Source organism: Herpailurus yagouaroundi, unplaced genomic scaffold, assembly GCF_014898765.1.
Source record: "Herpailurus yagouaroundi ecotype Mexico unplaced genomic scaffold, PumYag 410, whole genome shotgun sequence".
NCBI classification, from domain to species: domain Eukaryota; kingdom Metazoa; phylum Chordata; class Mammalia; order Carnivora; family Felidae; genus Herpailurus; species Herpailurus yagouaroundi.
In genome coordinates, this window is record NW_024412627.1 from 2,571,131 (window position 1) to 2,592,789 (window position 21,659).

The 21,659-nt window shown below is 56.8% G+C and overlaps 2 protein-coding genes across 8 annotated transcripts; both read right to left on the reverse strand.

Annotated features, from left to right (window-relative positions):
* Positions 1-5,965: 5,965 nt before the first annotated feature.
* On the reverse strand, positions 5,966-11,520 carry LAT (linker for activation of T cells). Of its 3 annotated transcripts, none has more exons than XM_040463666.1 (12): positions 11,078-11,520; positions 10,658-10,751; positions 10,488-10,515; positions 10,330-10,364; positions 9,977-10,064; positions 9,779-9,843; positions 9,656-9,685; positions 9,511-9,571; positions 9,343-9,437; positions 7,681-7,743; positions 7,490-7,552; positions 5,966-7,379 (listed from the first exon to the last, which is right to left on the reverse strand). In XM_040463666.1, the coding sequence occupies exons 1-12, from the start codon at positions 11,165-11,167 to the stop codon at positions 7,306-7,308; spliced, it is 786 nt and encodes a 261-aa protein (XP_040319600.1). In that variant the 5' UTR covers positions 11,168-11,520; the 3' UTR covers positions 5,966-7,305. The 3 variants fall into 3 exon arrangements, with proteins under 3 accessions (XP_040319600.1, XP_040319599.1, XP_040319598.1); XM_040463665.1 differs by having other exon boundaries at positions 5,966-7,175; positions 7,299-7,379; positions 9,511-9,685; XM_040463664.1 differs by having other exon boundaries at positions 9,511-9,685.
* A 134-nt stretch (positions 11,521-11,654) lies between these two features.
* Positions 11,655-19,819, reverse strand: SPNS1 (SPNS lysolipid transporter 1, lysophospholipid). Of its 5 annotated transcripts, none has more exons than XM_040463657.1 (13): positions 19,650-19,819; positions 19,071-19,378; positions 18,910-18,975; positions 16,939-17,075; positions 15,677-15,828; positions 15,505-15,571; positions 14,547-14,692; positions 14,092-14,247; positions 13,611-13,800; positions 13,163-13,228; positions 12,800-12,898; positions 12,294-12,465; positions 11,655-12,003 (listed from the first exon to the last, which is right to left on the reverse strand). In XM_040463657.1, exons 2-13 carry the CDS (start codon positions 19,309-19,311, stop codon positions 11,909-11,911), a joined length of 1,587 nt encoding a protein of 528 aa, XP_040319591.1. In that variant the 5' UTR covers positions 19,312-19,378; positions 19,650-19,819; the 3' UTR covers positions 11,655-11,908. The 5 variants fall into 5 exon arrangements, with proteins under 5 accessions (XP_040319591.1, XP_040319590.1, XP_040319593.1 ...); XM_040463656.1 differs by having other exon boundaries at positions 19,071-19,362; positions 19,650-19,818; XM_040463659.1 differs by having other exon boundaries at positions 19,071-19,275; positions 19,650-19,804.
* Between the last annotated feature and the right edge of the window lie 1,840 nt (positions 19,820-21,659).

The following is a 21,659-nucleotide window of genomic DNA, read 5'->3' on the forward strand; positions in this document are numbered from 1 at the left end:
CGCTGCCTCTGTTTCAAATGGGCGCATATACGGCACCCCCAGACTTGGGCCACGACCGGCCTAATTCAGAGTCCTGTCCCGTGGAGGGTTCCCAGCTGCGTGATCTTGGGCAGGCCATTCAACTTCTCTGTGCCTCAGTTTCCCCACCTGGAAAATAACACCTCGCAGGGGTGTTGTGAGGGTTCAAGCAGGGAGTATAGACAAGACGTGTGGCAGAGAAAGTGCCACCAAGCAGGTGTTGAACGCGGAAGCCCACTGTGGTACAGAGGGGATGACGAATGAGGTGCAGGGAGGGGAAAAGACGGGCTCAGGAACACCTGGGAGCCACGCTCCCCTCAGCCCCTCTCAGTCCCAGTCAGCCTCACCCCCCGACTCCCCTGCACATGCCCTCGCTTCTGTCCCTCATCCCCAATCTCCCTGAGCCCCTGCTCTGGCCAGGCTGTTCGATTAACTTCTCGATTAACTTCTCTTCTCGCTCGCACCAACCCCACGAGGGAGGTAGTTCATCGGACCCACTCCGCAGAAGGGGAAGCCAAGGCCCGGGGAGGGGACATAATTCCTCTGCCTGTCTCTGCATGCACCAGGGTAGGAGGAAGACGCAGGGGATTCTGGGCTCCCCCACCCCCATCCAGCCCCAGCGCCCCCCCCCACACATTATCTCTAGGCGGCAGCAGCTGAGCCTCCCAGTATCTCTCTGATCCCCCAAATTTCCGGTTCCCCAAAGACAACTCAGGATGTGGGGAGGGAGGGGCAGGGAGAGGAGGAGGGAGACAGAGAACAAGAGAGAGATCACAGAGAGAGACAGAGAACCACAGAGAGATAAGAGACAGACGGAGGCACAGAGAAGAAAGAGACAGAGAGACTATTGGAGACAGAGAGCCGCACAGAGACAGAGAGACGGATGAGAGATAGAGATTCCAAGACAGAGGCGAAACAGATTGAGGCAGACAGAGGTGGAGAGGGAGAGAAAGGGGAGGGGTGCCCCAAAGACACAGAGCCAAAGGAGGCAAGAGAGGAGCCCCAGAGCTGAGGCAAAACTGAAAGCGGCAAGCGGGAGAGGGAGGCGATCAGGGTTGGGGTGTGAGGCACGGGGTGTTGGGGAGCATCCGGAAACAGAAAGAAATTGGCGAGTGTGGGAGCCAGATGGGAGAAGGTGAGGAAAGCTCAGGGGCCCGCCCGCCCCGTGCAGGTGCAGGGGGGAGGGGAAGGGGGGCCCCCCCGCCGGGCCCAGGCAAGAGGGGCCCTGGGGGAAGGAGACCAGAGGCCTCCCCTTCCCCATCTTTCTCAGAGCCCCCACGACGACGCCACAGATGCCCCAAGCGTCCACCCGCTGGGCTTATGAAGCCCTGTGTCCTTGAGAAGAAGGACTGTGCTCAGGCCCAGCCCTGGAGTCCCCACCGCCCCAGGAGATGCCCAGCCGGGGGCGGGGGCAGCAGCAGGGGGGTTCTGAGTGGCCCACCCCGCTCGGGGCCAGAGGTGGACAGAGGCCCGAGGAGGGACCTGGTGGGCACAGAGGAGGCACTCGGGAACAGGGGTTGCCTGGGCACTCAGGGAGGGAGCGCCAGCGCCCTGCTGGGTCTGGTCACGGTGCCCTCTCCGAGCCTCAGTTTCCCCGTTTGTACAAAGGTGGCATTAAGAACTTACTCGGGGTCACAGTAAGGACCAAACGTACGTGGAGTGCATGGCAGGGCACGACACACGTAAGTGGCTGACAGTGGGCCTGTTGAAGGTCGAAGCGCCACAGCATCCTGTCTCGATGAGTCAGGGCCCTTTCATTTGCAAACGACAGAAGTCCAGCTGGAGCTGAGCCAAGTGAGGGAGGGTGTTAGTAACTCCAGTAACTGAACACTTCATGGGTGGATCCAGTTCCAGGCCCAGACGGATCCAGGACCTCAACCCACATTCCCAAGAAGCTTTCTCCTCGACCTGGCACCACTCACCTCCGTGCTGCCTTCTCTCTCGTGGGTGCCCTTCCCCTGGTGGCCTCTGGTCACTCCAGGCTCCTCTGTCCTCTGTTGACTAGTCCCAGAAGAGAGAGAGAGCCTTAGTCCCTCGAGTTTGAGCAAAAGTCCCTGTGCAGAGCCTAATTCCACTCTCTGTGGAATGGCTCTTTTGGTTTGCCTCTGTGTTCTCTCCTCTTGTGCTAACTTTTAACCAGTTCGTCGCCTCCCTTCCCCCACCCAGAGCAGGCTGCGCTTCCATAAATAACTTTGGAATTTGCTGTGTGACCTTAAGCACATCCTTAACCTCTCTGAACCTTTTTCCTTTTCTTTTTCTTTTTTTCTTTTTTTTAATGTTTATTTTTAAGAGGGGGGGGAGGGGCAGAGAGAGAGGGAGACACAGAATCGGGAGCAGGCTCCAGGCTCTGAGCTGTCAGCACAGGGCCCGACGCGGGGCTCAAACTCACGAGCTCTGAGATCATGGCCTGAGCCCAAGTCGGACGCTTAACTGACTGGGCCACCCAGGCACCCCCACGTTTTTCCTCTTCCAGAAGAGGGGCCCCTCATATCTTAGACAGGCGTGTTGTGAAACTCACTGAAAGAATGAGTGTGGCACACACACAATAAATGTGGAACAAATGCATCTCGACAGCCGTCCCCCCTTCTACCAGCAATAGCCCCTAATCTTGGGTGCCTTCTCATTTCCAGAACCTCAGAATTGCGGGTGGAGTATACACCACAGGCCTAAGTCGGTCGGCACGGGATACCTTCCTGGCCAGTGACTGGCTCCGGAAGTCATGTGTCCCAAGCCAGGGCAGTTAGAGGGAGTGTAGGGCTTTTGCTGGAGATGCTCTGGACCTCTGGTCCCCCCCCCCCCAGGCATGTGTGGAAACACACAGTGTCTGTGTCCCGAGCCGCTAGACCTGTCACATGACCACACAAGGAGACGAAAGCTACGGGCCACACAGAAAGGAGAGCTGAGGAGAAAGAAGTTGGCGATAATATTTAGGCCTCTGACCCCAGCCACACCTGTTTCAGAGTTTCTCAGCAATGAGGGACCGGGATCCCCTCCCTTTTCTTCCAGGGATACCTTTTGGGGCTACAGACCCCGGAATAAGAAGGCTTTGAAAAGTGAGATCCATGGGGTGCCTGGGTGGCTCAGTCGGCTAAACATCCGACTTTGGCTCAGGTCACAATCTCGCAGTTCAGGAGTTCGAGCCCCGTGTCGTCACTGTGCTGACAGCTCAGAGCCTGGAGCCTGCTTCCGATTCTGTGTGTCTCTCCTCTCGGCCCCTCCCCTGCTTGTGCTCTGTCTCTCAAAAATAAATAAACATTAAAAAATTGTTTTTAAAAAGAAGCAATCAATGGCTTCAGGACCACTGATCCGGGTTATTAGGTGGGCTATCAGAACCCAACTTTCTTTTTATTTTTTAATTTTTTTAATGCATATTTATTTTTGAGAGAGAGAGAGAGAGAGAGAGAGACAGAGTGCAAGTTGGGGGAGGGGCAGAGAGAGAGAGGGAGACACGAATCCGAAGGAGGCTCCAGGCTCCGAGCTGTCAGCACAGAGCCCAATGCAGGGCTCAAACTCACAAGCAGTAAGATCATGACCTGAGCTGAAGTCAGATGCTTAACCCATCGAGCCACCCAGGCGCCCCAAGAACTCAACTTTTCTATTTCTACTTCTATTTGGTCCACACTACTTTCCTCTGTGGTGTCTTCATTCACCGGCATGCTCTCTCCAAGCAGAAGCCTGCAATCGTTGCAAGCCTGCATCCCCCCAGTGGCCCCCTCAATAGATAAACAGCTTCTCTTTGCCAGGAGTTCCAACCAAAAGTCTCAGGAAGGTGTCTCATTGGCCCGAATTGGGTCACGTGTTCCAGTATCAACCAATTACTGAGGCCAGGAGGTGGGCTATAATGATTGGCCCATCCTGGGTCACAGTCACATCCAAGCTTGGCCCCCACCTGAGTCCTGTAAACATTTCCAATGCAAATCTGGTGGTGGCTTTGGAAGAGCAGCATGCGGGGAAGGTGAAGACAAAAGATGTCCTCTATAGATGTTAAAAGGTGGTCTGCGAATTGCTAATAATAACTTTTTTTTCTCCCTGAAGTCAAATAAGTTCAGGAAACACCAGGTTTGGTAAAGAGAAACAAAGATACTTATCACAGGATGTCTCCTGAGCCATAAACTTATTAACGCGCATTTTGTCTCTGCAACGGAGCGTGAGACAACTTTTCCCAGGCTCTCCCGACCACAGAATTCTTTCCTGAGAAGCTGCTCCCAGGACTCATGGGCCACATGGTGCATTTTGGGGAAAACAACACCGAACACCACGAAGAGCCCAAGGTCCTGTGGCAGTCACCGTCAATGCCTTGTATGAGAAAAAAAAAAAAAATTATTTCTGCTCCCAGCTTCCACCCGCAGGGATTCTTTCTACCGGCCACCCCAGTGGGCAAAGATACCCCAGCCCCAGCCCCATAGATCTCATTGCATTGACTCTGTCCTGGCTGGCTCGTCGACCGGTGGAAGCAAAGCCATGTAATCTCGCTGGTCCAAGAGGCAAAAATGGGAAGCTGCTTAGTTAGTGCTTCAGGGAATGCCCCTACCCCCAATCCACCAAGGCAAGGACTGGAGTCACCTTGGACGTCCCCATGCCTCCCAGCACAACCTGTCACCACGCCCCTTGCTCCGGCCTCCCAAACATCTCATTCCACCACCCCTCTCCATTGCCCCTGCCACTTCTTCGGCTAGCCCACCACCACTTCTCATGCAACAGCCTCCCCACCGCCCCCCACCTCAGGGCCTTTGCACATGCTGCTGCTAAGGCCCGGAACTCACCCGCCTTGGCATAGACCGACCAGCAATTCTCAGCCCGTTTACTGCCTCTTAAAGCTGCCCTATCCTCCCGCCCCCACTTATTCCCTCCTTGGGCCTCGGTCTCTCTTATTATGAAATCGCTTAGATACGCAAACACTTAAGAGAATCCTGTCCCAAACACTTGTGTACCCAACTCCGCTTAACAATAAGACATTACACTTATCACGGAGGCCTTCCCGAATGCCTCCCCGACCCTTCCCCGCGCTCGGCCGCACGGTTGCCTCTCTCCTGAACTTGGTGTTCCTCGTTGCTTTGCCCATATTTGCACACGCTGTGTATCCCTGAACCATATATTTCGGTTTTCATGTTTCCAACTTTCTATATACAAATAAAAGAACTTGTTTTCTGGTTCTCACTCCATATTCTCTTGGTGATATTTATCTGTGCTGACTGGTGTTGCCCCGATGCACTCATTTTCACCTGCTGGGAAGCGTCCGTGCTGTGACTGGGCTACAAGCCCTGTCCATTCTCTTGGTCATGGCCCCTACCATTGCCAGCTGTTGGCCATTGCAAGGCTGCCCCGAGCCCCAGGTGCCCACCCCCTGAGCCCGTGTGCCAGCTGCTCTGGGTTTATACCCAAGAGTTTGCTAGATAAAAGGAAACACCATCTTCAGCCTTACTGATGTTGCTAGATCGTTCTCCAGGGCGCTTGCACCAGCATACCTTTGTGATAAACTTTCTGTTCCTTGGCCCAGGCACAAAGGTGCCTCTTCTCGTCTATTTCCTCCAGATAAACTCTCCCTGTTGACATCCAGCCTGTCCAACGCTCTCTCTAAGCCTCCCTCCCCCATTTCTCCAATCGGGCCTCTCACAAGCTTCCCTGGTAGAGCAGCCGACACTTTGCACAACACCCAGAGCAAGGACATTGGCAGCAGTGACTCCAGAGGCCAACAGCCCCAGATCGAATCCCAGACTTGTCACTTTGGCTGTGTGCCTTTGGGCAAATCGCTTCTCCTCTCTGGGCCTGCTTCCTCACCTGCGAATGGGGATACCCACAGGAACTGACCACAGGGGAACGGCAGCGATCGAATGCTTGAAGGGAAGCTGCCACTATTGCCTTTGGAGCCAACAAAGGACGCCAACAACTGTGTGCATCACTCAAGGCTACTTTGGCGTGTGCAACAGAAATCCCAAGTCAAGCCGGGTGAAGACAACGGGTAATTTATTGGCCCACGTAACTGGGAAGTCTGAGGGGGGTGTCTCGCTTCAGATGTGACTGGACCCAGAGATCCCGACACCCTGTCCACCTCGAGGCCATTCTCTCCTCCACGTGGACTTCGTTCTTGGGCAGGCTCGCCAAGTAGCGCCAGGAATATATTCTTCCAGTTTACCAACTGCCATGGAGCAAAAAGAGCTTCTCCTTCCAGTCACTTCTGGCCCAAGTCCCAGGGCTGGTCCTCGGTGGCCCAGATTACGTCACGTGCCCAGACCAGAGCCAATCACAATGACCAGGGCGTCCACCAGAAGGTGCTCGAAGTCTGGTTCTCGGAAGAGCGCTATCAGAAGCATCTGGTAGTTTCTCTGAAATGCAGACTCTCGGGCCCCATCCCAGACCTACTCATTTGGAATCTGCATTTTAGCAAGACCCCCCGGTGAGTCATCTGCACACCCGAGTCCGAAAAGGCTGCATCGCACATTACCTTTCAGTTGCTTGGGGTCAAGTCCACCCCCTTGCTCTAAAGATGGAGAAAATGAGTGCCGGCAGGAAGCAGTCTTGCTCTCGAAGGTCACTCTGCACCCAAGGTTCCCATGCCCTGCCCTCCCATCATCCCAGCCATCGTCTGCCGTGGGTCCAGTGGACTATCGCGTTGGGGGAGATGCATCGAAGCCTCGAAGCCCAGAAGGCCCAGTCTGGGTCGGACTTGCCTCACGCCGAAGCGCCGTGCCCCAGGCACCATTTGGTCACTCCCAACGGCTGATGAGGACCCTCAGGAGCATGGCGGCCCAGGGAGGATGGAGACCCCCAGACACACACACACACACACACACACACACACACACACACGTGCGTGCACACAGCTCCCACACGGGCGCCCAGGCAAGCCCACCCTCACTCGGACTCCCCCCCACGGGCCCCCCAAAGGCAAGAGCGCTACAGACCACACCAGCCTTTATTCTACTGCCGAATAGGGCTGGGGCCAGGGTAGCTCATTCTCAGGCTGCGTCAGAAGGTGCAGAGTGTTGGGGGCACACAGACTGGACCCCAAAGTGACAATAAGTTAGGGGGGAGATTCTCAGGCTGTTCTCAGGCTGCAGTCAGGGTGGGGTGCCTAGGAGGGTCCCCCAGAGCCACTGCCAGCTGCCCGGCTCGGCACTCCCGAGCAAGGCTGGTTTGAGGACAGGCATGGCCTCGCGCTGAAACAACCGGGAGAGGGAGGGGTTGCAACGTCAGGAGGTCAGTGGGGGTCCGAGGGGTCCCCGAAGGAGTCGGAGGATAGGGCTGAGGGGCCGCGCGGAAGGGTGGGCAGGGCCTCTCACCGGACCCTCAGTTAAGCCCCTGCAGATTCTCATAATCTGGAGCTCCCTCTTCCTCGTCGTCGTTCTGGGAGCTCAGGATGGCTGGAAGGGGAAAGAGATCAGTCTTAAGCTCACAGACCGTCCCTCCTGCCCCGGGCACATTACCTTTCACGTTACCCCAAGCTCCTGCCACCCCCCATCCCAGCACACACCAGGCTCGGTCCTAGCCACGGGTGGCAGCTCCTGGGACACATTCACGTACTCCCGGCTCCCATCTGCAGGGACAGGTCAGAAGGGGGGGACGGCCACGTGGAGGGTGAGAGAACAGGACACTCAGAAAGAGGGCCACAGCAGGTGAGGGTGGGGGAGGGAAGGGGGACCCTAGGGGGCACCGGCCACTCACCCAGAGACACGTCTGCACTCTCCTCGCTCTCGGGGACGTTCACGTAATCCTCCCCCGACTCCACTGCAGGAGAAGCAGGGCCCCCGGCACTGTCACCCAGAGCCCCGAGCACAGACCCCAGAGGCCACCCCGCAGCCAGCCCCAGAGGGTCCCACAGAGGCCCTGGTGATGGAGAGAAGTAGGGCAACGTGCCCAGAGCGGATGAGAGGGAGTGGAAGCCTGGGGGAGAACAGACAGCATGTCGGCCAGGCTGGGGGCAGGGGCAGAGAGCAGCTCGGAGCCATGGCGCTGGGTGGCACGTGTGAGACAACGCTTGTGGGGTGCCGAGTCTGAGGTGCTGTCGCCCCACTGGCCCCGTCGGCCAGGCCTGCCCTGACCCCCGCTCCCATCCTGGGGTCTTCCAGCACCTGGAGCCATCGGCGCCATCTTGCCCTTTTTTATTTACTTAAAGTAGGCTCCCCACCAAGCACGGAGCCCAACGTGGGACCTGAACTCACGACCCCGAGATCAAGACCTGAGACGGGATCAAGAGTCGGACACCTAAGTGACTGAGCCACCCGGGTGCCTCCCACCTATCTTGTCCCTCCACGCTGACTTGTTTCTCCACGAGGCCGTGGACGAGGTAGGCTTTGGAGCCAGAGAGCCCAGGTGCAAACCCAGCTCCCACACTGACAGTCATGTAACCTCACACAAGCTACCTAGGCTCTCTGGGCCTCGGTGTTCTCATCTGTAGAATAGGGTGAGGGGCGGCACCCACCTCCCAGGAGCGCCGTGAGAACTAAAGCCGAGAATATCTGAACGGGGCCGCCAAGCGTCTATGAGATACATGGTCCCTCCTGTCGTACAGTCAGGACAACCGAGGTGCAGGAAGGGAAGAGATGGGCTCAAGAGCACCTGGGGATCCTGAGGTTTCATGAGTTAATACACGAAATGCTCTCAGAAAGGCACGTAGTAGGTCCCTGACAAGCTGAGCTCCTTTATCATGACACTACCTCGTGAGCTGTTTTATCAGAGGCACCCAGTAAACACAGCGAGTGAGGGATGGATGAATAAATGAGCTCAGGGGAGGTGGGGAGTTGGGAATCGAGCTCGCTCACGAAGTCAGGGTGCAGAAGGAATGGCCCAGAACAGGTACGGAAAGTGAGGAGAGCGACAGAAAATGGAAGGTCACCAAACATGGAAGGAAGCCTCTAACAGGCAACGTGAGACGAACACGAAGGGAGAAAAGCAGCTCAAAGGAAACCAAAATGATGCCGGAAGCAGAAGAAAACTTCCAAAAAACCCTCAAAGAAGACAATCTATAATCAATATCTTTAGAAATGTACAAGATGGTATTGTCTCTGTGAAACAAGAACAGAAGGCTATGAAAAAGGAACACCAGAGACCAAGAAAAGAGCTTTCAGATAAGAGACAAAAGAAGAGAGTCTCAAAGAATAGTGAAGTTGGAGAAATCTCACAGACAATAAAAGGGAAAGACAAAGAAATAGAAAAGAGGATAGAAAAAGTAAGGAAACCAGCAGATCAGAGTGGAAGTCCGCCCTGAGGGACAGGTGTTCTAGAAAGAGAGGAGAGAGAATGCGGAGGGGCAGCAAGCATCAAAGAAATAACAGGAGAGGGAAGAGCAGACGGGCCGCAACACAGTGTCAGAAATGGCCAACTCACTGGAGAAGGCGCTGTCTCGGAGGCCGGGGTTGCTGGGTGCGGGAGCCGGTGGGACAGCAGTGCCTGTCGCTGGCGTGCTGTCAGGAAGCACCTCCCTGAGGACAAGTCGAGGGGCAAGTGAGTAAGGACCCCCAGCTGGAGCTCCCACCCCCCCACCTGGCCACTCACAAGTAGCCCTCGTTGGGATAATCCTCCTCCTCGTCTTCATCGTCGTCCTCACAGGCGGGCTCTGAGGTAACGACACAGCGATCAGCAGGGCCCAGCCCAGGCCCCAGCCTCCCTGCAACCAGGGCACCTGGGGCCCCAGACGCACCCTCGTTCTCGTAGCTCGCCACACTGTTGGCTTCAGAGAGAGACCAAGAGGGAGGCTGAGTCAGCTCACACGGGGTCTATCCTCTGCCCAGCCCCAGCCCCCTGAGCCCTGCTCCACACTTACCACCATCTGAGTCCTGCCGGGAAGATGGCATGCGGTGGGAGCCCCCAGGGGGCTGTGGGGACCTCCTGGGAGTCAAAGGTCAGAAGTCATGCTGAGATGGGGCACTGGACCAAGAGGGGTTGCAACAGGGCAAGAGATCCCCAATCCTCAGAGGCGAGGGGGTAAAAAGGGGGATTTGGAGGGGAGGATGCTACTCACGGGATGGGAAGCAGGTCCGGCTGGCTCAAGGGTGGGTAGGAGGTAACAGGAGGATAGGAGGTGGCTGGTGTCCAGGTGGCGAGTGTGGCTGAGGACACGAGACCAAGCTCAAGGAACGACTCCAGACATTTTGCCCCCACACTCATCGAGGCCTCAAAGGGCAGGCGAATTCTGTGAACCCCCTGGGCCCTGCACCGGCCTGAGGACACCCATCTCCCTTCCTATCCCCAGCTCAGATCAAAGCCATGTGGGCAGCCACCGTGGGGGGGAGCCTGAACAGAGGCACGCTTTCTCTCACACGCCAGGGGACCCACTCCCCTACACCCGAGGGAGAGGACCCTCCATGTACTCACGAGGGCGTTTGATCACGATGCTACTTGGGGCCAAGCTGGCAGGAGAGACACAGATAGGTAAGGGCCAGGAGAGACCCCAGCTCCCATCCCAGTCCCCTCCCCTCCCCGGGGCCACACAGGGCACTGAGGGAGCCACCTAGGGTCGACGGGCAACTCACCTGTCAGAGGCCGTATTGTCATAGGAGCCTGGGGAAGAGAAGCCAGTAAGGCAGGAAGCGGGGTGAAGAGGGGAGAGGCTGGGAGTATGGGGCTCAGATCTCGCGTGCAAGCAGAGTTCGGGACAGTCGGGATGGAGTGAGAGGTAGAGGAGAGCCGAGCCCCCACTCACCTGGCAGCTCTCGGCACCGCACGCACAGCACCACAGCCAGCAGCGGCAGCAGCAGGAGGCCCAGCACGTAGGGGATCAGGAAGACCGCCTCCATCTGCGGGAGAGAGCTTGCACCAGGCCCGGCTGCCCGCCGCTCACCCCGTCAAGGGCCGAGCCGCGGTGGGGTGAGGGCCAGGCCAGCAGGGGTGCGGGAGCCGGGTGGGCACAGCCTGGAAGCCCGACCGGGGGGTGGGGGTGGGGGGCAAGCGTGCCCTCCTTGGGGACTCACTGGCCCCTTCCCCTTTCTGGGCTGAGTGGGGGGGGGCGGGTCAGCGCCGACGGTGCAAGACCCCTGCTCCCTGCGCAGTCCGGCCAGGGTCCGGGCTGGAGTCTGGGGCACCCGTCACCCGGCGGCGCGGCCCCTGCGCGCCCCAGCCCTACCTGCCGCTCGGCTAGGCGCCTGCTTCTCCTCAGCGCCTGCCCGCCTGTGGCAGGAAGCTGTGGTGAGCCCGGGCGAGGGCAGGAAATCATCGGGCTCAGCCAGCTGCACCCGCCCCCTTCCCACCCCCACCCAGCCAGTGGGGAGGGGGAGGCGGAGGCCCGCGGGGCCACCCGCAGGCCCTCGAGAGGGGTCTGCTGGCCCCCAGGACGCAGAGCGAGCCCTACCAGGGGAAGAAGGGCAAGACGCGGACAGGCCAGCCCACAGCCACGGCCTCCACAGCCGTGGCTCAAGGAGGCAGCCAGGAGGGAGGCCCTGCCCCTGGGAGCTGAGGGGCACAGGGCAGTGCCCACCCCACCTCACCCTGGCCGGCCTGCCAAGAGGGGCGGGCTCTAGGGGAACCACGGTTCTGACTCACGGTCATACTGAGCTCGCTCACCCCACACCGCTGTTCGCCAGGCCCCGGAGAGCAGGGATTTGCCTAAGGTCCCCACAGGAGTGACCCTCTAGCCCCGGGGAGTCCTGGGGTCTGCCAGCCAGAGATACTACCGCCCAGAGAGACTCGAGCAGGCACTTGGGGTCTGACTACAAATTTTATTCAGTTACAAATAGCACCAAGCCCCTGGGGCTGCTCCAGGAGAGAGGAAGGCCCCTCCCGGACCCACCGCCCCCCTGCCCCGACCGACCGCTGCCTGTGTAGTGTATGGGAGCTGGAACGCGGCCCGAGGCCGTTCCTAGAAGCTGGGCCAGTCCAAGGGTTCGGGCCCGGGCACCTTCTGGGGCGGGCCCAGGGCCAGCTGGGATAGGGATGCGCGCTGGCGAGCGACGGCCCCTCAGATGAGCACGCTGGACACAGGGACGCGGGTGGAGCGGCCTCGCCGGGGTACCACGATCCGGTCATCTGTGGGCCCTGCCTCACGCAGCAGACCTGCCAAGGGAGGGGTCAGAGCCAGGGCTGGATGGACGGAAAGACACAAAGCCAGGGAGGGGGCAGACGGGCGGTGGGAAGTGGACACGGGGCGGCAGAGCCACCAGCACTGCGGGCACAGTGGAGCGTCAGCTCGTTGGGCAGCCGGACCCAAAGCAGGATGGGGGAAGAACCGTGGGCTGAGAGAAGCCAGGGACACAGGTCTGGGCAGACGGATGGACGGACAAGCACGGGGTATCATGAAGTTGGGCAAGGAGTCAGGGATGGACAAAGGGAAGGCCCCCGCTGACCCTGCACGTGCAGCTGAGCCTGCCGGCGGTCACCCTCAATGAAGATGGCAGTGCCCAGGAAGGCTGCCCCGCCCAGAGCCCCGACGAAGGCGCAGAGCATGAGGGAGAACTGCAGGGCTCGGAACTCGGACAAGAAGGAGGGGGGCCAGCTCCGGCGGAGGCGGTCGGAGATCTGCAGGGAGACGAGAAAGGAGAGCCAGGAGAACGAGTCACGGACAGGGAGCCCCCAGACTGCGGAAGAACAAAGGGGTCGGGAGCTGGCAAAGAAGGGTGGTCTGGAGAACCAGGGAAAGCCCCGTGGCCTCGCTGCGGAATCTTCCAAAACGAAGTCCTGCCCGCCTGGCTGAGGCTCCGAGGTGAGGGGCGCCGGGCGCAGAGCACACGAACATCCAACTGGGTCAGACCTTGTAAGTCAGCTCAAGCTGAGGCCAACAGCTGCCAGCCAGTGCCAGGAACGCAGGGTCCCCCGATCCCCACCCCGGGTCCAGCCAAGGGGCGGTGCTCACCAGGCCAACGAGGTAGGGGCTCCCAGCATCGCCCAGAAGGTGGGACAGCACGATCTGGAAGGCCTCGGCAGTGGACCGTCGCGTGGGGATCACCACATACTGGGGAGAAGGGGGGTGGGAGGCAGAGGGCAAGGACAGGGCCAAGGCTCAGTCTAGGCTGAGGTCAAAGGTGAATCCCAGCCCTGAGGTGTGAGTGGGGTGAATGCCCAGACTCCAGGCCGATCTGGGGCTGACTCTGAATTCAGTCTGGGGCTGGGTTTTGAAGAAGGGGTGAAGGCCACAATTAAGGCAAGTGAGGCCTCCGCCCCCACTCCTTGCTCCCAACAGCCTCTGGGCTAATCCTGCAGTGGCCTGCCTACTCACCAACAGAATGTCAGCCACGACGGCCCAGTTCATGGACAGCAGCGTCTCTCCAATAAAGATGAAAATCTGGGGGGGGGGGGGGGGTGGACGCGGGGAGATGGCGGCGGGCAGGGGGGGTTGGTCTCGTCGCAACAAGAGCAAACACATGACCCTGGACCAGGCCCGCATATTAACTCATTCAACTTAATCCTCGTGACACCCCTGTGAGACAAAGCTCTTATTCCCATTTTACAGATGCTAAGACTGAGCACAGAGAGGTTAACTCACTTGCCTAATGTCACACAGCTGGGAAGAGCCAGAGTTGAGGTCCAAAAGCAGGCCTTCTGGTTCAAGTGGTCTCTGAACCACTATGCTGATGAACCCCAGTCCTGCCCCGGCAGAGGCACCATCCCACCGTCCTACCACCCCAGACCCACAACACCCCTTTTGACACCTTCTGGCTACTCACATAGGTGGCCACGATGCTACCACGAGCACAGGCAAGGGACAGGAAGAGGAAGGGCGCGGAGCCCAAGAGTCCAGCAGCACAGACCAGTGGGTCAGCCCGGGGGTTGGAACGGCGGAGGCGGCGGCTGATCTCCACGCCCAGGCCCACACCCAGGACCCCGGTCAGGCAGGTGATGAGCCCAAAGATGAGGCTGGGGGCAGGGGGAGGGACATGGGAGCCAGTCCCTCTGCCTGCAAAGCCCCCTCGCCTCGCCCCCACCGCCTGGAGAAGATGCTCCATCCCAGCCGCCCTGACCCCAGGTCTATCCAGGTACTCTATGGTTCACGGAGCTCTGAGAGGAAGGCATTATCCTACCATCGGTTTCCTCCGCCAGGAAAACTGAGACTGGGAGAAGAAGCAGCCTGACCCTGAATCAATGACTCTCTCCGCTCCATCCCCTGCCACCTGCAGGCCACCCCTAGCCTAGCCCCCATCTGGGTACCTGTCAGAGGAAGAGCAGGAGTCTCCAGGAAGGCAGGGTGGGGTCTCCCCCAAGACCACACGGGAACGCAGCAAGAATGCAGGAGCCCAAAGGGCCAGGGAGCCCGTGACGAAGGCCACAGCAGTGAAGCCAAGGGAAGAGAGGATGAAACTAGGACTGAAGACAGGTGGGAAGAAGGAACTCAGACTCCACTGAGGTGCCAGGATAGGGGACTTCTACTCTCTCTCCCCGGCTTACTTTTAAAGTAAGGTTAGGAGACGGGTGTGGAAGCTGTCTTGGCGCCCAGGATCTGGGCCTGTAATTCAAGCATCTGCCACAAGGGGGCAGTGGTGACCTGCCTTTGGGGGAGGGCCAGCTGGCAGAAAACAAAGACCATGCTCCTGTAAATCTCAGAACAGACACGGAGGCCTCCCTGGGGGGCCTCAGATGTTGGGTTAGAATGGAACTAAACTCACTTCCTTGCCAGAGCCCTCAGATCTGCCCACCACGAGGTGGGGTTCAGGGGTGGTGAGTCTGAGTGGCGTTCCACAGCTCCCCGTGGCGGCTCCCGGACTACCAGGAACAGCAGCAGAACAGCCACCACTCCTAGACCTGGTGTCACCTGGGGAAAGAGTGGGCTTCAGGACAGGCACAGACAGGCAGGGACACCTCCACACCCCTGGGATGGGAGAAAGTGAGGGTGTGTGAAGGCAACTCAGGCCCCAAGACCTCAAACACCCAGTAAGCCACGTGCTCAAGGAAGCTGAACGTGCGTTTGGAGGGCAGAGCAACTGCCACTAGGGGCCCCCTGCTTCTGCAAGCCTAACTGCTCCCTCTTTGGTAACAGCACCCCAGTTTCCTTTTGGGAAACTACTCCCCCCACTTCTCTCAGTCCATGTGGTTCAAACAGGGCAGGGCTTATAACCCAGACTTGGCCGACAAGAGTGGTGTGAACCTCCCTGGCCTCGGTGATTGTTTCAGTGGCAGGCACGTGACCCGTGCTCATCTAATCAGACACCATCCAGGACTTAGTGCTCAAGGATCCAGGGTGGCGAGGTTTCTAAATGGGAAGATAAATGCGTGGAGCTTTCACTTGCTTGAGAATGAAATTAACACAGAGGAAAAGCAGCACTGAGAAAAAGGATGATCAAATTCCTAGGACAGAGTGGGAGTCCTGGATCCAGCTTTACCTGACGCTCACCCTGGGGCTTTCCACTATGAGAGCCAATAGAGTCTCATCCGGGAGCTTACAGTTTTACAGTGAGCTGCTACCACCCACAACCAAGAGTTCTGTCTGCACATGGCTTCCCACAGGCTTGGCAGAGTGAGCACTGCCTTAAAAGGCGGGGGCCCGGGGGGAGAATGTCTGAAGGTAGGAAAGGGAGAAGCAGTGACAATGTCGCTGACCTTCCCCCAGGTTGTGTCCAAACTCACCCGCAGAGCCCAGTGCCAGTCCCCGGCCATATCTTTCACTTTGGAGCCTGCAATGTAACCCAGACCACTGGGGAAAGGGGACGGGAGAGGAGAGGGGATAGCCGGTCAGCCGTGCCCCCACGCCAGGCCCTCCTGCTTCCTGTGCTCCCCCCCAGGCCCCAGGCCCACGCACCTGCCCACCGGGATGGCAAAGTAGAACACACTAAGCATCCGACTCCGCTGGTCTGCCACGAAGAGGTCGGCGATGAGGGTGGGCGCGATAGTGGAGTAACTGGCCTCCCCGACCCCCACCAGGCCCCGGGTCAGGAGGAGGAGCCAGAATTGCTGGGGAACGAAACATGGGGGAGGTGGCACCCCGCCTTCACCAGCTGGCTCGGGAGAGGTGGCGGGGATGGTGGGCGAGGCCTGATCTGGACAGACCTGAGCTTGAATCCTGGCTCCACTACGTACTAGCTGTGACTTTGGGAAAGCAACTTAACCTCTCTGAGCCTCAGTTTCCTCATCTGAAAAGGGGGAAAACACTAACTTGCTCACACAACTATCACCAGGACGGGACGATACAAGTTTTATTCAGTATCTCGTGCCCCGACAGGTGTAGAACAAATCTTCATTTCTACCATCCAAGACACTCCAATCGTGAATAATGATCTGAGGCGGAAGTTTATTCGTCTATCAAAGACACCTGAAGCTAGGGACAGGGCATGATCACCCAAGGAGAGTATGCAGTACCCGGGGCTGAGGACAGACTTCCAGGGGCAGAGTAAGAACAGACAGAAGGGATTTCAAAGGAGCAAAGCAGTAACAGCCAAGGAGGCGGGAAGAAAACCACAAGAGTGGCATCACAGAAGTTAGGAGAGAGTTTCCGGAAGGAGGAAGTGAGTCAATGGAGCCAGAGGCTCCCAGGAGATCTAGCAAGAGCAGGATTAGGAAGCAGGAGCTACATTTAGCAACCAAAAGGTTTCTGTCACTTTGGCAATGGAGTGGTGGGGGCAGGTTGGCCGGCAGTGTTCCGGGGTGAGTGGGAGGAGAGGAAGTGCAAGCAAAGTGAGAGCCTCTCCCTGTCTGCTCCTTCACCCAGGATGGAGCTCGGTCAAGGGGACCTTGTGGGCAGTCTGACTCAGAAGAGGAAGACAGAGGACAGACAGTCCAGGTAAGGTCTTTCCCATGGTATAGAAGCGGGAGTGTTTAAGTGTGGAGTGTAAGCAGTCAATGGTCAGGGGGAAAGGGGATGACAGAAGAATGTTCTAGAAGAAAGGGGAAGTAGATGGGGTGGGCAGATTAACTCAGGCAAGCAGGGAGGAGAAGACAGCATGGACCAAGGAAACTGCATAAGTTCCCCAGGCCCAGTCTGCAACGACCCCAAAGAATGGCAGCAAAGACTGATGGGTGGGGGGTGGGGGTGGGGCAGAAACAGGAGCCAGCATGGGGCCTCACCTCTCTGGGGATGAAGGACGACCCCAGTGTCACCAGGGACCAGAAGGCAATGCCCCCGCACATGAGATACTTCCGATTGTACCTGTCACCCAGGTAGCCAAACACAGGTGCCAACACCATGTAACTGGAAATGAACACTGAGGAGAAGCAGAGAGTCACAGCCCAGCCCCGGTACCCCTTCCCCACCCCGACCCCAGCTCAGGGAGAGCAAGGGGGCTCAGGAATAACTCCCAACCCTGAAACTATCAGTGCTTCCTGCCAGAGAAGTCCAGGCCCCTCTTTGACATCTTTCAAACCTTCCACTGTAGAATGGATGGCCCAGCTGACTCCCATCCAGCCAAGAGCAAAATCCACTCTCCACACCATGGCCCATGATCTGATCTAACCCCTCCCTACCTCTCCAACCTCATGCTCATCCACTTTCCCTTCTCTGCATCCCAATGGCCCAACTGCCAAGCTCAATACCGTCTTAGGACCTTTGGCACCCACTGTCCTCTCTACTGGGAACGTTTCTCCACTCGCCTGAGCTTCACAGAACCTTTAGGCTCCAGCTCAGACATCTTCCCAACCCCCACATATCCAATCTCTCTTGATCACAGTCACTCTGTTTTCTTTTACAAAATAATCCTACAGAAAATGACCTCAGCTCAGGTTTTTCAGGACGGTGGCCTGCTCATTCCCAGTAGAATGTCAGCTCCGTGAAGACAAGGACCTTGCCTATAATGACTACTCCTGTGTTTCCACCGTGGAACACATGGCGTTGCATAAAAAAGGTGCTCATTAACATGTGTTGAACGAAAAAGCGAATGGAGAGGACAAAGACTTGCTTCTTCTCTAACTCGACAATTTAAAGCTTTGCAGACCTTGGCCTATGATCCTGTTCTCATTCCTCTGGACTTTGCCTTAAATACTTCTCAGTCCTTACTGGCCTGGAGTGGAGCAAAGAACCCTTCGAGGTCTTGTTTCAAACCCCTCCTCTCCTCTCATTTGTGTGACTCCGGGCAAGGCCGAATTCTCTAAGCCTCAGTTTCCCTATAAAAACATAGCGACTACTACCTGCTTCTTCTATAAAATAATACCACCACCTGTTCTTTGGCTGATGGAAGGATTAGGAGACAATGGGTCTAAAAGGTCTTGGGCAAGTTCTGTGTATGCTATCAGCCTCTTCCTCCAGGGCCTGGCACAGAGTAAGCGCTCAGAAATGTTTGAGAAACGAAAGAAGGGGAAAAGGAAGGAAAGGAGGATCTGGCCTTGGCTTTGCCTCTCCCACAACGTTCTGAGCAAGTAAAACTCAACTCTCCCCATTCCAGACACCGCCTTCCATCCCTATCTTTCGGTGCCTACCATCCTCCGGACACGGCACCATGCACTTTACAGCGTTAATTATCGCATCTGATTCTCACATTAGCCCTCGGAGGGGTTCTGGGTTGCTACTCTTTCCTTCTCACCAAGGAACAGTAAGGCTTAGAGAGGTTGAGGGCCTTGCCTACCATCACACTAAGTGGAAAGCTGAGATTTAAACCCAGGTCTGTCTTAACCATTACACTAAACTGCCTTTTAAAATGTGGTGTTCTGGGGCGCCTGGGTGGCTTGGTCAGTTAAGCGTCCAACTTCGGCTCAGGTCATGATCTCATGGTCCGTGAGTTCGAGCCCCACGTCGGGCTCTGTGCTGACCGCTCAGAGCCTGCAGCCTGTTTCGGATTCTGTGTCTCCCTCTCTCTGACCCTCCCCTGTTCATGCTCTGTCTCTCTCTGTCTCAAAAATAAATAAACGTTAAAAAAAATTTAAAAAATAAAATAAAACGTGGTGTTCTAACTGAACAGGGCAACCCACAGAGAAATAAAGACCATCTCCTCCTCTAAGTCTGGCTTCTCTACCTCTATTAAGGCCCCAGGCATGCCGGCATGTAACCCCATTGGGGGCAGAAAAGGAAGAAAGGCTGCCGTGTGCCCAGGAAGGGCCTCCACTCACCGGTCTGGATGAGGCCGGAGCTGCTGTCTCCGATGTCGAAGAACTGCTCAATGTCTGGAAGGACGCCTGCAAAGAAGACTCGAGATGGGCTCGACGAGGCAGCCCCACCTTCGGGACCCCCTTCCCTTCCCCCAGTCTGACTTCCTCCCAGAAGTCAGTACCAGCCACGGTGAAGCGGTCCATGTAGTTGAGGAGGTTGATGTAGCACAGCACCGCCACTATGAGAGCCGAATGGCCCGGAGACAAGCCGGTGATATGCTGCAGCCCCTCTCGGTCAGGGACCTCGGGATCCTCGGACTTCGAGTTCCCCATGGACCCCGGTAACCCCGGGGTGCCGGGCACCGGCCCGTCGTCCGTGTCATCCGCCTGGCTGAGGAAGGGCGCGGTGTCGGACCCGGACATGGTCCCGGGGGGCCTCGCCCGCCCGCGCTCCGGTCCCACCGACGATCCCACCTGCGAGGGGAGGAGGCTGGAGAAAAGAGGATGGAGGGAACCCAGGCGAGGGAGGGGCGCCCAGAGACCGACAGGCGCTTGCCCGAAAGCACAAAGCGCGGCTGGGATGGAAGCCAGGCCCTGCCTGTCATGCCTCCCCGTTCCGGCAGACGCAGCGCGCGGAGAGGACGAGTGGAACGCGAGTGACGTCGGGGACGGGAGTAGGCTGAGGAGGGCCCGACCCCTCCCCGCGCCCCTCTCCCCCCCCCCCCCCCCCCCCCCCCGCCCAGGCTGAAGCCACCCCTCACCCCTGTTAGGAGCCCACTGCAATCGCTGTCGCTCAGCCCCGCCGCTGCACCACGGCCGCCGCCATGTTGTCCCGGAGCCGGTCATGTGACGCTGGAGCCGGGGGGGCCAACTCCACCTCCCGCGAGCCCTGGACACGTGACCGCCGCCGGACTACAGAAGCCCGGCAGCAGACCGTGTTCGCCTCTCCAGCTTCTCCGCCTGCTCCCCCGTCACGTGACTGCCGCCCGGTCGCCGGGGTAACCCGGGACGGCCCCAGACCCGCGCCGCACCGTTCCCCCAGGGAGTCGCAGCGAATCGCTGAAGTCGCCCAACCCTCGGAATCTCGGCTTCCTTATCTGCAGCTCCCACTGGGCACACTTCTTATCAAACGAGATGAAACGAGATCATGGAATCTTAAAATGTTCTGGAAGTAGTTTATCTCTAGAAATCCCAACGATCAGTTCCCAGCCTCGGCAATTTGTCCGGTTGGAGCTTCATACATGCTCAGGAAGTGTGGAAGGAATGTTGAAAGTTGAACACCGCCCCCTCCACTCCCCCCAACCCCCACCCCCACCCCGCCACCCGCCCCATCCCCATCTTTTGAATTCCCCACGCCAGCTGTCTGTAAACTCCTGAGCTTCCTTGGTAGACACTGAAAGAAGCGTCCCAGACCCTTAAGCGCCCGTCTTCATCTAGTTTTCTTCACCTTCAACCAAGACTGAAGCCCTTGCGCCCTCTGGTGGTCTCATCTGGGATTCTCCTAGTTGCTCTACTGGACTCAAAGACCAGAGCCCTGGCACCGAAGGATAGCTTGGCATGGTTCTTCGGTGCCCCCAGCCTCAGTCTCCAAGTTACAGTAATAAATGTACACTCGATGTAAAATTAATATAGTTCCATGCAAATGTAGCTTCAAGACCTGTCTTCCAAGCTGACCTCTAAGCTCTTGTGAAATTCTAGAGTCTCATGGGCAGAGCATGGGGTCCCCAAGAGGTCTTATCAGAAACCATTTGACCAAAACCAGCAGAAGACAGGAAATCATAAAGATTAGAGCAGAAATCAATGCTACAGAAACCAAAAAATCCCAGTACAGATCAATGAAACCAGAAGCCGGTTCTTTGAAAGAATTAACAAAATTGATAAACCACTAGCCACTTTGATCAAAAAGAAAAAGGAAAGGACCCAAATAAATAAAATCAAGAAGGAGAGAGGAGAGATCACAACCAACACAGCAGAAGTAAGAATAAGAATAAAAGAATATTATGAGCACACCAGTAAAATGGGCAATCTGGAAGAACTAAAAAAATTCCTAGAAACATATAAACTATCAAAACTGAAACAGGAAGAAATAGAAAGTTTGAACAGATCCATAACAGTAAAGAAATCACATTAGTAATCAAAAATCTCCCAAAAAACAAGAGTCCAGCACCAGATGGCTTTCCAGGAGAATTCTACCAAAAATTTAAAGAAGAGTTAACACCTATTCTCTTGAAACTGTTCCAACAAACAGAAATGGAAGGAAAACTTCCAAACTGTTCCCATTAAGCCAACATTACCTGGATTCTAAAACCAACAGAGACCCCACTACAGAGGAGAACTATAGACCAATTTCCCTGATGAACATGGAAGCAAAAATCCTCAACAGGATATTAGCCAACCGGATCCAACAATACATTTAAAAAAATTATTCACCACGACCAAGTGGGATTTATGCCTGGGATGCAGGGCTGGTTCAATATCCGCAAAACAATCAATGTGATGCATCACATCAATAAAAGAAAGGACAAGAACCACATGACCCTCTCAATAGATGCAGAGAAAGCATTTGACAAAATATAGCATCCCTTCTTGATTTAAAAAAAAACCCTCAAGAAAGTAGGGATAGAAGGATCATACCTTGAGATCTAAAAGCCATATGTGAAAGACACAACACTAATATCATCCTCAATGCGGAAAAACTGAGAGCTTTCCCCCTAAGGTCAGGAACAAGACAGGGATGTCCACTCTCACCACTGTTATTCAACACAGTATTG